Source organism: Chiloscyllium plagiosum, unplaced genomic scaffold (genome assembly GCF_037043375.1).
Source record: "Chiloscyllium plagiosum isolate Xiang-an unplaced genomic scaffold, Cpla_swu_hap1 HiC_scaffold_22, whole genome shotgun sequence".
In the NCBI taxonomy this organism is placed as follows: domain Eukaryota; kingdom Metazoa; phylum Chordata; class Chondrichthyes; order Orectolobiformes; family Hemiscylliidae; genus Chiloscyllium; species Chiloscyllium plagiosum.
In genome coordinates, this window is record NW_028270160.1 from 44,447,067 (window position 1) to 44,460,079 (window position 13,013).

The 13,013-nt window shown below is 37.8% G+C and overlaps 1 protein-coding gene across 1 annotated transcript in view; it reads right to left on the bottom strand.

Moving 5' to 3' along the window:
• Nucleotides 1-8,092: 8,092 nt before the first annotated feature.
• LOC122561384 (protein CC2D2B-like) overlaps nt 8,093-13,013 on the bottom strand; it is a 121,400-nt gene continuing 116,479 nt past the window's right edge. The window contains exons 15-16 of the mRNA XM_087999270.1: nt 10,889-11,036; nt 8,093-8,529 (exon numbers count right to left, since the gene is read on the bottom strand). Of these exons, the coding sequence (XP_087855396.1) occupies nt 8,299-8,529; nt 10,889-11,036 (379 nt within the window). The 3' untranslated portion in view covers nt 8,093-8,298. The remainder of the gene's footprint in view (nt 8,530-10,888; nt 11,037-13,013) is intronic.

A 13,013-nucleotide genomic window follows, 5' to 3' on the forward strand; every position in this document is an offset into this window, starting at 1 on the left:
GGTGATTTGGTGGTACAAGTAACCTTTCTATGATGCTTAAAAGCATATTTGAATACAAAAAAAAGGAAGAAAAGAGCTGAGTTCATTCCTAGTAGGAAATTGGTTTCTGCACAGTGAAGGGGTCCAGAAGGAAAGGTGAAAAATAATGTTGGTACTATACTATAAATTTACAATAAACCTGTGTAAATCTCTGAAAGTTGATTATTGCCTAATTCATCATTTGGATATAGGTGTATAATACATCACAAAGAACATTGACATTACTGCCCATTACAGAGCGCACATACAAGAGAGGCTTGAATGTACAAACTTTATGCTAAAGGAGAGGTATATGCCCAGTATCCCAATTTTAAACACCACTATGACCTCTGTGCAGTTTTGATGCAAACAACCCACAGTGGCAGAGCACAGCAAGTCATGGAACCTCTTCTTGCACTGTATCCAAAATGCGTCATTGTCTCTTGTTGTTCTCTCCTGCTGTATCCTCTTTGTGATTGTGAATGGGTTCTGCCAGACAGTTAGATACAATATGTTGGCATCCTAGATTTCCTCAAACAGGATGTGGAAGCTCACATCATTGAAGTGGGGCACTGGTCTTGCACTTAGCCCAATTAGCATCTTTTGTTGCAGTGATGAAAATAATCTTGGGCAGGTAAGGCTTTGATTTGTCTCAAACAGAGCATATATTTGCTTACACACACAAATCATGTCTCCAACTGTAAATATCCTGGGAAATAGTAAATTACATGCCATAACCTGAGAGGTGGGTGAAATGTGGTATGTGCATGTGGTGTTTATCAGTTAACCCCGAAGAATTATATTCTCAGCGATTGATGTTGCTGTTCTTTAATAGTGTATCATATGCCTGTTGACAACAAAGAAAATAGGTGGCAGTAACCTCGATATTTTCCTATGGAAGGCCAACAGGGCCCATCTTTTCCATAGTTAGCAACCTGTTAGACAACTATTACCATTAGTGCTCACCTGATTCTGGCTTAAAGTCACATCTTAGGGCCAGCAGCATATTAATCAACATCCTGCCTCACAGCAGGAATACCTTACAGGTTGGTCTTTTACAATGATATGTTCTTGTGCATGGCCTGCCACCTCACCTCTATTATTCTCAGAGCTGGCGGACCCATGTCTATCCAATCTAATACCACCCTGAAGCAAAAGTCAGACCATTCATGACAACTTCTCCCATGTAAGGTTTTGAAGTGAGAAATTTCCAAATTCTACGCACTTGGCTTGGAAGTGAGAATCTGGGACTATTTATCTCTTGCATCTGAAGATTAATCTTTTATACTATGAAATGCAAATTTATAGGAGCTTAAATTATACAATCGCTCAACTGTCAGAGAGGCAGAAGTTAAAGATTAGCTTCTCATATCACTTACATAGTCAACTTAGAGGTTGTCCCTCAGGATTGGAAAAGTGCACCAGTCCGCTTTTTAAGAAGGGCATAAGAGAAAAACAAGGGAATAACAGATCAATGAGCCTAACTTTGCGGTGGGGAAATTATTGGAGTCTATAATCAAGTACAGAAAAAAATTAAGTTAATCAGAGAGTTCCAGCATAGATTAATGATGGTTAGATCATGTCTAACAAATCCCATTGAATTTTTTGAAGATATGACCAAGATAGTGGACTGGGGAATGTATATCTATGTGTTCAAATAGACTTCCAGAAGGCATTTCATAAAGTTCAAAATAAGAGGCGATTAACTAAGGTAGAAGCCCCTGTAATTGAGGACAAATTACTGACATGGCTGGGAAACTAGGTGACCAGCAACTGAATTTAGGAATAATAGGTACGCTCTCAAATTGGTGGGATGTGACTATTGGTGTCCCTCTTGGATCTGTGTTAGGGACTCGGTTATTCACATTATGAATGAGTTGGATACTGATATAGAAATATAAATAGATGGAATAGGAATGCAGTCATTTTAAACCAGTAAAAATTTCAACACTCCAATGATTTCCACTGATGCTAAACTCACATTATCTGTCCGTCCATTCTACAATGACTTTAAATGAAAGTGAAGTGTATCAGCAATTTGAACCTATAATTTTAACAATTTTAAATCAATAATAGTTACCTTAAATCTAATGTTTTTGTGTTTGCGAATGTTGAATATTTGTCTAAATTGTCCACCAAAATCTAGCAGTAATTGTGAGGAAACAGTAGAGGGAACAAATTTGTCATTGTAGAAAATATGAATGAAGAACCTATGGTTTTCCACTTCCATCCTTCTTGCATATTATCTGCCCCTCCAAATTACAATGACTTTAATGAAACTGAAGTGTATCACCATTTGAATCGATAATAGTTACCTCAAATCTAATGCTTTCAGGTTTGTGAATTATCTGAATATTGAATATTTGTCTAAATTGTACACTGAAATCTGGCAGTAATTGTGAGATAACAGTAGAGGAAACAAATTTGTCATTGTAGAAAATACGAATGAAGAACTTATGGTTTTCCACTTCCATCCTTCTTTGCAATTCAGCCCTAAAATAATATATATAAGAACAATAGCAGTTAGTGGAATAATAATTATTTGCACAATAATTGAAACTTTTCATCACCCATAAATACTTAGCTTGAACATGCTTTGTTATTAATGTTAACATCAAGTTAAATGTTATGAGCATAAGTATTTCAATCTGGCATGAAATTAAAGAAAAGCACTTAGCATGTTATTATCACAGAATCCCTTTGTTTGAGCTTCCCTCCCGCTATTTAGGTCGCAAAGTGGTGCTGGAAAAATGCAGCAGATCAGGCAGCATCCGAGGAGCAGAAGAGTAGATGTTTCGGGCATAAGCCCTTCATGTGCCTTTCCAGTGCCATACTTTTCGACTCTGATTCTCCAGCATCTGCAGTACTCACTTTCTCTCGCCTTTATTTAAGTGATTCATTATCTGCTTACATCGTGAAGTAGAGAGCATGCAGATTTTATACTGTCCTTACATTGACCTGATTAGAGCATTGGACCAAGCAGTTGAACATTACTGGAGACCTCAGAACTCAACAGGAAACCCAGCACTATTGTGCTGATGGTGGTACAAATAGAAGATTTAATTGGCCCAGATTTTTTGGCAGCCAGATGGTCCCAATGCCAGCATAAGTAGGAGTTGTGCATGGGGATCCTGCAGGATTCACATTGTAGTACACACCAAAGGAATTGCCCAGGAATTGATAGTTTTGCTGGGTAATTCCTCCATTTAAATCAGAGACTTCTGAGTGTGGTGATGATATTAAGTAAAATATTTAGTCAGAAAAGTTTGACTATTAAATATATAGTTTGTGTATCTTACAATTTATAAAACTGACCTCATACTTACCTCACACAATCCGTACCATACTTATCCCAAACAGGTTATACACCACAAACTCTAAACCGAGACTTCCCCAGGGCCCAACCCGACCCAACATACCATCTTCACTGTTGAACCCAACCTGATACATCCCACCCCAAGTCACTGGATCTGACCTTCTTTTCCCTCCTATCCACTCCTACTCCTCTACCAATCTGACCCAATCTGACCTGACGTCCCCACCAGAATCTAACACAACCAGTTGACTATTTCAAACTCAACTTCCACCCTACCTGGCATTAGCAAGACCCAATTTCTCACATCCATGCCAGAGTATCCTAAACACTAATTTCTTGAACCAATGTACTCTGCTTAGTAACCATCCTACCCCTTCAGAATTGACATTCAAGCGACATAGCACCTTACCCCTTATCTAGCTGGTACTCTACATACTTGCACCCTATTCCCATTAACCTGGCATCTTACACATCTTTTCCAGCACCACACTGTTCAATCCTACACATCTGTCTTGGTCAGAGAAATATTGAGAAAATTCTGAAGGATAAAATTAATCTTCACTTGAATAGACAAGGTTTAATCAGGAAAGTCGGAATGGCTTTGTCAGAGTGAAGTCATAAGTTTGATTGAATTTTTCAAGGAAGTGAGCAGGTGTGTTGATGAAGGTTATATAGTTGGTGTAGTTTAAATGGATTCCAGTGAAGCCTTTGACAAGATCCCACATGTGAGTCTGATAAATGAGGCAAAACTCATGAGATTCAGGCAAATTGGATCCAAAAATGGCTTAGTGGTAGCAGACAGAGGGTAGTGGCATAAGGCTGTCTGTCTGACTAGGGCCCAAATATCCAGTGGCAAATCACAGGGACCTGTTCTGAGTCCCTTATTGTTCATGATTTATATAAACGATATAGAAGTAAATGTGGGAGAAATGATAAGCACGTTTGCAGATGACACGAATATTGGTCCAGTGGTTGATAGTGAAGAACAGATTGGTCAGATAGGCAGATCATTGGCAGATAGAATTTAACCCTGAAAAGTGTGAAGTGCTACACTTTGGAAGAAATAATAAGAGAGAGGAGTACTCAGTGAATTGTAGGACACTAAAAAACCTAGAGGAACAGAGGGATTGAGTGCTCGTTCATAGATCCTGATAGGACAGGTTAATAGGCATCTAAGAAACATATCGGATATTTGCTTTTATCAGTTGTGGTTTTGATTATAAGAATGGGGAGGTTATGTTAGATTTGCACAAAACCTTAATATTCCAGCAGTGGCCTAACTTTGTGGCATTCACGTCACTGCACTTTAGAATAGATATGATTACACTGGAAGAGATGCAAAAGAGGATGGTGCTGGGAATGGAGTATTTTAGATATAAAGAGAGGCTCAGGTTATTTTCTTTAGAGCACAGAACGCTGAGAGGGAATCTGATCGTGTTGTATAAGCTTACGAGGGGCATGTACAGGGTAAATATAAAGCAGCTGTTCCCCTTAGTTGAAGAGTCAATATAGGGAGTCAAAATTTTAAAGTGAAAGGCAGAAGATCCTTTCTCTCAGAGTGGTGAAAACCTGGAATACACTGCCTAGGATGGTAGTTGATGCAGGAAACCACACAACCTGTAAAAAAATACTTTGGTGAGCACTTGAAATGTCATAACATTCAAGGCTGTGAGGAAAAACTCCAAAATGAGACGAGTGTAGATTTAGAGTAGTTTGGTCAATGCAGACCCAAAGGGCCTGTTCTGTTCTTTATGATTCAATGATTCTACTCCTGGAATCCTCCTCTTCCTGAGCTGGTACTCTACTCCCTACTCATCTGGTATCCCACTCCTGGTGCCCAACCTCCTTCTCTTGTTAAACTGCATCCTACTTAGCTGACATCTTACTTATCCTCACTACCAATCTGGCACCTGACACTCCCAGTACCCTGATCACACATATCTTACGTACTTACCCTTTGGCAGCAGCAGTCAAAGTGACTGACAGAATTTTTACATTTCAAAACACAGCAGTTGACTGCCGTGGAAGTGGGGATGTGACTTGCCTTTCTTTGACAGTTCTGCACTACAAAAGAACTGTCAGAATGGAAGTACACCTCCATATTTCTGAGTGATACCGGAGTAGAATTTCATCTTAGAAATGCAGAGCTCCTTTCATGCAAGAACAAAAAAGGGCAGAGTGGCAATCAGTATGCTACTCCTCAAAGATCTGGCCCATCCAGCACTGCTATCTCCACAAAGGTTAATGTGGTTCTTGTTGTCACAACAAAGAAGACAAAATAAGCCATTTTTCAGATAAGGTTACAGGCTCCATATAAATCAATGAACAACATAGAGAATTTATTACACAGGTTCTGCACGATCAGCAGAAAAAATTACTTAGTTTTGTAAACTACCACAAACAGACCCAGGAGAAAGATGGTTGAAGTATCAGATCCTGTGGCCTTATAAGGATTTAATGAGATTTGTCCAGTCATGGTCAGGAGGAACAAGAATCATGGGAATAGGCTTTACTGCTAGTGCTTTTAAGAAACTCTTGGAAAGTGGAGGCAATTGTCTGACAACAGTCATTCAAAGTTACCATCTGCTGAAGCAGAGATATGGAGACCCACTGAAAACTGTAACATCTCTGGACCATTTTCTGTAAAGGCTGTAATTCCTTAGAGAGTGCAATATATGCCAAGTATAAGAGAGGAAAGTCACTTTAAGTAGTTTCAAATAAAAATTGCCGAATAAGTGATAATAGTGCTTTAGTCAATAACTTTTAAACTAATTTGTTACAGAAAAGTTTTAAAACACAAATCTTAATGTCATTCTTTAAGGTAGCAACTGGGACTTCAAATCTCTTTTTAGAAGTTATTGGTCTTTATGGAGAACATAACAAAATTGTGAGCTCTCTGCAGCATTCTGAATCTATGAGCTGAAATAAGTGCATTTGGAGATTCTAAAAGTTAAAATGTCTTTTAACGATTGCTAATTTTGTTCCTCAAGAGAGGATGTACCTTTGAATGTTTTGCAACAGATAACAAAAGCTAATTTGAAGACAATAGAAAACTTAGAAATAGAGTTAAAAGCATACTCCACGAAAGCAGAAGTAATTGAGATAATGGCTCCTAGTAATCCAGATAAAACAGAGTGGGTGACTTGGATTCAGTTGCAAATGAAGCAGTTTGAAATATAAAAAAAACAAAAAAATTTGAATCTGAAATAGAAAAGAAAAAGAGCAATAAAGAGAAATGTGAAAATGTGAATTTGAATTCTGAAGGGAAGAAAGGGAAGAGAGAGTAGAAGAAAGTGAAAACCTTGAATTTTAAACAGAAAGGAAATTTAAACTGGACATTAAAAAAAGCTTTGACCGTGTGGCGAAGAAGAAACAGGGATTTGTTTATGAATCAGAGTTAACTCCTAGCTTCTATTTTTCAAGGAATACTTTCTCCATTGAGGTGGACATAATTTAATTTTGCGCAAGGGTGTCTGTCACAATTAAAGGAAAACTGAAGTGAATGACAGCAGGCTCCTTTTGTGTATTATTGTGACAAATCAAATCAGGGAAAATGGAACATACAAACTAGATGGGAGTTCCAAATCACAGAGGGGCTTGGAACCTTAAATCATGGAAGTGAAAAAATTGAAGGATAAGATATTTCAAAGGTCATGCTCATAAAGGATTGGGAGTATGTGACTAAGGAGCTTAAGCCCTACAGCTTGGATCTGAGAGCCTGATTCATGTGCCACAAGAAGTTCAATAACTTTAAGCAAAATGAAAGAATCTTCACATGACATTTCTTCCACAGCAAACTACCAATCTCTCACGCTGCTTAATGCCACACAGCATTCATCCATTCGTAACTCCTGGCACTCAGAACACAGGCCTAACATCCAAATATATTACTTCACCCTCAAACACCCACCAAAGCTAACTGCCTCATACCTATCTTCCATTGTTTCTAGCTATTCAGCTATGCAATCATCGTGCAGCACAATTACTGACTTTCATATGATAAATTAAAAATTAGCTCCTAAAGAAAGGTTCATGACCAAAAACATTACCCATTCTCTTTCCACAGATGCTGTTAGACTTGCAAAGTTCCTGCAGCATTTTCTGGTTTTATTCAATATTTTTATGAATCCATAGCATTTTGCTTTGTGGCTCCGTGGTGTTACTACTGACAGGATTGGTTGTGTCCTGGAGGGTGTGGCTGTTAGACTAGGTACTAAATCATGGTTTAGTAAGGGGGCAAGGCATGCCAGAAGCATCACTGGGCAAGTTTAAAAATTAGGACTTGTGGTGCAGTAGTAGCATCTCTACCTCATAATCAGAAGCTGTGGGTTCACATTCCACCTCAATACTTGTTCCAGAGGTACATCATAACATGGTAAGCAGTTTTGATTATTAATCTGTCAATGCTGTTAGGCATTGACAATCTGCAGGCAACATGAGTGGAAGAATTTCCTTGTCTGCCAAGACCTTATAGTAACTCTAGCACAACAGCTTAACCATATTAAGAGACTTGTCATAAGCAAATATCATCCTGTTTCCAAGGGACTGCAAATTACTTGTAATTTGGTTGCCTAGTCATTTAAATAATGTGCAGCAGCCTCTAGTCCTGGGAATGCCTTCTCCTGTCTCATTATCCTTAATGGCCCTGCCTCTATGGGAGATACATGATCAAGAACACTCATTTGGGAAAATTTCAGAATGCTGAGGCAACGAAAGGAACTAATGACTTGATATAGCAATTCTCTACTGCACTTATTCTCAGTTGAATTTTATTTATTCACACAGATACGAACATTAGCCCTATTGACATTTAGCATTTACTATGGAGTGCAAACTTTTTAAACTAGTTTTCTTTTTACCAGCTTACATACAAATTGCTTACATTTTAAATGTTAACAACAAATATACTACAAAAATCGAACAGTGAAGGCAACTGTGTATTAATTGAAAATGCATAGTTGCAACTAATACCCAGAGCATTGAGAGGTTGGTGTCACATCCACAGTCAGTAATAGTTTAGGAATCAAAGTAGGCTTAATCTGTTGCTTCTGAATCCATGAGCTTCTTTTTCTTGCCATATCTTCCATTTTCTTTCTATCAGTTGGCGTAGAAAGTACTGGTGGCTTTCCTATGTCATCATCAGTATCTTCACTGACTGATTCATCTCCTTCTGTAAGTTTTCTTCTTTTGACATTCTAGTAATATTAAAAGATAAGCTGGGGTTTACTTTGTCATCTAAATAGAAATTTAAATCTTTCATTATCAGGTTTGTAGTGGATGAACATATCAGACAGTGAAGAAACACTAAAACAAACATAATGCTATAAACTTAGGTTAAAGATTATAAACTTTCCAGTTTGCTTTCCTACAGCAAGTGTTTCAGGCATATGAAACAAGAACACAAATTGTGAAAAACTGGCTCTAATAATGAGGTGTACAAAGGTAAAACTGAAATAATGCAAACTACATCCTGTCAATAGATTTTTACTATATATAAATATAATGCAAAATGAAGAGCTAAATATTATAACTTTATTGAAACCATATTGACACAAACTTTCTTGTTAATAATATTGTTATCTTGTCACAGACATGCAAGCAGATGAAAAGATTGTAGTCAAAGAGCTATACCACCAAGGCGCAGCCAGATGGCATTTCAGTCTGTGTGTTTGTTTTATCCTAACTATGTTATCCAGTGAATTATGTAATTTGCACAATAAGCCCCTGCTATCATTTTAGAAGGATCCAGTATTCTGTGTGAGAGTTATGATTACATATTGGCAATATGTATTTGCTTCAAACAAATGCTTATGCAGGAACAGACTTGAATTTCCAGTATCTAAATTTTTAAAAGTCACTGGGATATCAAAGCTCTTTGCCTGTACAATCAATGTAGAGTGTGTCTTGGAATTTAGGTTCGCAAATTTCTCTTCTTCAGCCTTTTGAAAATTGCCATAATACCTCCACGTTGAAGTGAGGCTTCCACAACTATCCCAGAAAAATTGTGAGTTGAATCCCATATGAACACTTGTTTAAGGCAGTGTTACAAAGCAGAGGTTGACACACCCTCAGAGAACTAAACCGAATCACCCAAAGAGGAGACCTCATCCTATAATCTGTAAAAGGCATGTGAAAAGTGGTGAAACCTGCTTTTAGCAACTTTGAGTGGTTAAATAAAATAAATTCCTGCCACTCACTTCAAAATCGACAAGTAAATATTTATTTAGCTAAACTTAATAGTGAACAAATTAACTAAACTATTCACAAACCAAATAAATCCCTTCTAACTACTAACAATTCCCAAATAAAACAAAATTCTAATGGTATGTTGTTCCAATAAATACAGTTCCCACTCATATAACAAAAATAGAATTTAGTCTCTCAAAATTATAGCAAGGTTGTCTTCCAGAATGCTCTGTGTTTTCTCCGTCGATTCTTCTGTCAGAAATGTCTTCTCCTTCATTCGTACCATTGTTATTTAGATGGTGCATTCCCTAAGACATAGATGAGGCTGTGAGATCTTGTGAGTCTCTCTTGAGAGCTGAGGGCCATTAGCTCCTGTGGATGGCAGCTTGCTCTGGGATCTTTGTCCAACTGCCCCTTTTATATTGATGATGACATATCAATATTTCTTAGAACAGGATTGATCCTATGTTATCAAAGCCATCAGATTTAAATTTAATAGGTTTTTGGTATCTGGTTCAAATTGATTGGCTAAATTCAAAAGACTGTTGTCTTGGTATAAAACTGCTGCTTGGCATGCTAACTGTATGCCTTTTGAAATAAATGTTTCAATTCAGTTACTCTCTGTGTACTTGCAAACCCCCAAGCTGCTGCTCACAGACATCCATTTTAAATCTCTAAGCACAGAAAAAGTACAATTCTTTAAAGGAACCACACAATGCTTTCAGCCCTAGCATTTTACAATTTTACAAACACCAAATTCTAACTTCCTGCCCCCAATCTACAATTACTCTACCTAGTTTCACAACAGGCAGAAGCATTTGGTAACAATAGAACAAAAGCATGTCAACTGAGGGAGTACTGAGTGAGTCACTAAGGGAAGCAGGAAATGGAGGAAGGAGATGAACTCTTAACAATGATATCAGCAGTGTCAACTTCCAGTTCCTATGATATGAATGCACAAGGATGACATCAGCAGCATGACTTCTTGTTCCAGTGCGTTGACAGGACATACTTGGATATCAAACAGTTTGTCAGAAGATGCATGCAATAAGTTAGAATGCTGTCTGCCTTATGGTTGCTTCAGTCAACATGTTTGACCACATGTATAATGCTAGATATGCCATTGCCATGCCAACGCATACATTGAACTAAAAAAAATCTAACTTAGACATCAGTCCACTACAAAGTTGTGTTTAATATTCTGTTGTGGATAATATTATCCTACCTGCAGGAAGCTAAAATAAGAATTTCTTGAACAAAAAGACACTGAGAATAAACACAATATGATGGTTTTTTGTCTATATATACATACTAATTGTGTATATCATTAATCCTATTTATCCTAAATTTAAGGATATAATTACATACCTGTTTGTTTTGCAAATTTTTCAATTTTTCATTATATGTCTCCATTTCTTTCCAAAACTGTTGTTGAAGTTGTTGTTCGAGTCCAATTACTTCTGCAATGTATTCCACTTCACATTGCTTTCCAAATGCTTCATAATTCACTTCCAACCTGTTGCAAAAAAAGTTCTTCATTGAAAATAATTAAACAATTTTAAATTATTTAAACTGTACACAGTAGTCTTTGCATTCCAGAAATCTGCTGTTCAGGAATAGCAATAACGTCAATTATCTGGAAATTGTTTGAACAGATCCAAGAAACTCATGATATTATTTTAAAATGGTCCTTTGGGAACAGAAACAGAAGATAAAGCATTGGGATAAATAAAATAACTTTTTTTTGACTGCATTTTCATTTCTAGCACTCTTAGGCTGCAATACTATGGAAAGCTAAGTAAGTGATTGCTAGGTCATTTGCTGACAAATTTGTATCATCAATAGCCACAGACGAGGTGTCAGTTGACTGCAGGTTGGTTAACATTGTGTCGCTGTTTAAGAACGGTGGTAAGGAAAAGCCAGGGAACTATAGACCAGTGAGCCTGACATTGGTGGTGGGAAAATGGTTGGAGGGAATCCTGAGGGACAGGATTTACACGTATTTTGAAAAGCAAGATCTGATTAGAGATAGTCAACATGGCTTCTTGCATGGGAAATCATGTCTCATTAACTTGATTGAGTTTTTTGAAGAATTAACAAAAAGGATTGATAAAGCAAAGCAGTGGACATTATCTAAATGGATTTCAGTAAGGTATTCAACAAGGTTCCTCATGGGAGATTGGTTAGCAAGGTTAGATCTCACAGAATACAGGGAGAACTAGCCATTTGGATACAGACCTGGCTCAAAGGTAAAAGACAGAGGGTGGTGTTGGAGGGTTGTTTTTCAGACTGGAGGCCTGTGACCAGCAGTGTGCCGCAAAGATCGGTGCTGCATCCACTGCTTTTCATCATTTATACAAATGATTTGGATGTGAGCATAGGAGGTATGGTCAGTAAGTTTGCAGATGACACCAAAATTGGTGGTATAGTGGACAGCGAAGAAGGTTACCTCAGAGTATAATGAGACCTTGATCAGATGGGCCAATGGGCTGAGGAGTGACAGATAGAGTTTAATTTAGATAAATGTGAGGTGTTGTATTTTGGAAAGGCAAATCAGGTCAGGATTTTTACACCTAATGGGAAGGTCCTGGGGAGTGTTGCTGAACAAAGAGACCTTGGAGTGCAGGTTCATAGTTCCTTGAAAGGGAAGTCACAGGTAGCCAGGATAGTGAAGGCGGCATTGGTATGCTTTCCTTTATTGGTCAGAGCATTGAGTATAGGAATTGAGAGATCATGTTGTGGCTGTACAGGATATTGGTGAGGCCAATTTTGGAATACTGCATTCAATCCTGGTTGTCCTGTTGTAGAAAGGATGTTGTAAAACTTGAAAGCATTCAGAAAAGATTTACAATGATATTGCCAGGGTTGAAGGCTCTGAGCTATAAAGAGAGGTTGAATAGGCTGGGGCTATTTTCCTTGGAGGGTTGGAACTGAAGGGTGACCTTAGAAGTTTATAAAATCATTAGGGGCATGGATAGGGTAAATGGACAAGATCTTTTCCCTGGGGCAGAAAAGTCCAGGTCTAGAGGGTATAGGTTTAAGGTGAGAGGGGAAAGATTTAAAAGAGATCTAAGGGACAACATTTTCAAGTAGAGGGTGGTGTGTGTATGGAATGAGCTGTCAGAGGAAGTGGTGGAGGCTGATACAATTGCAACATTCAAAAGGCATCTGAATGGGTATATGAATGTGAAGGGTTTAGAAGGATATGGGCCAAGTACTGCAAACCAGACTAGATTTATTTAAGATATCCAGTCGGCATGGACGAGTTGGAATTAAGGGGCTGTACAGCTTTGTGACTCTAGGTAAATATTTATTTAAGTAAAGAAAGGTTTGGGGAATAACTGTTCATTGGCACATTTCCTATGGCAATCCACTGACCAGAGTTGATCTGCCTTTCTAAAATTAAAAAAATTGCTTTAGGGATACCTAATCCTTGATTCATTCTCCATTAAAATATCCCCAAACAATTCAAGTCCACTTGCCAAGCAATGAA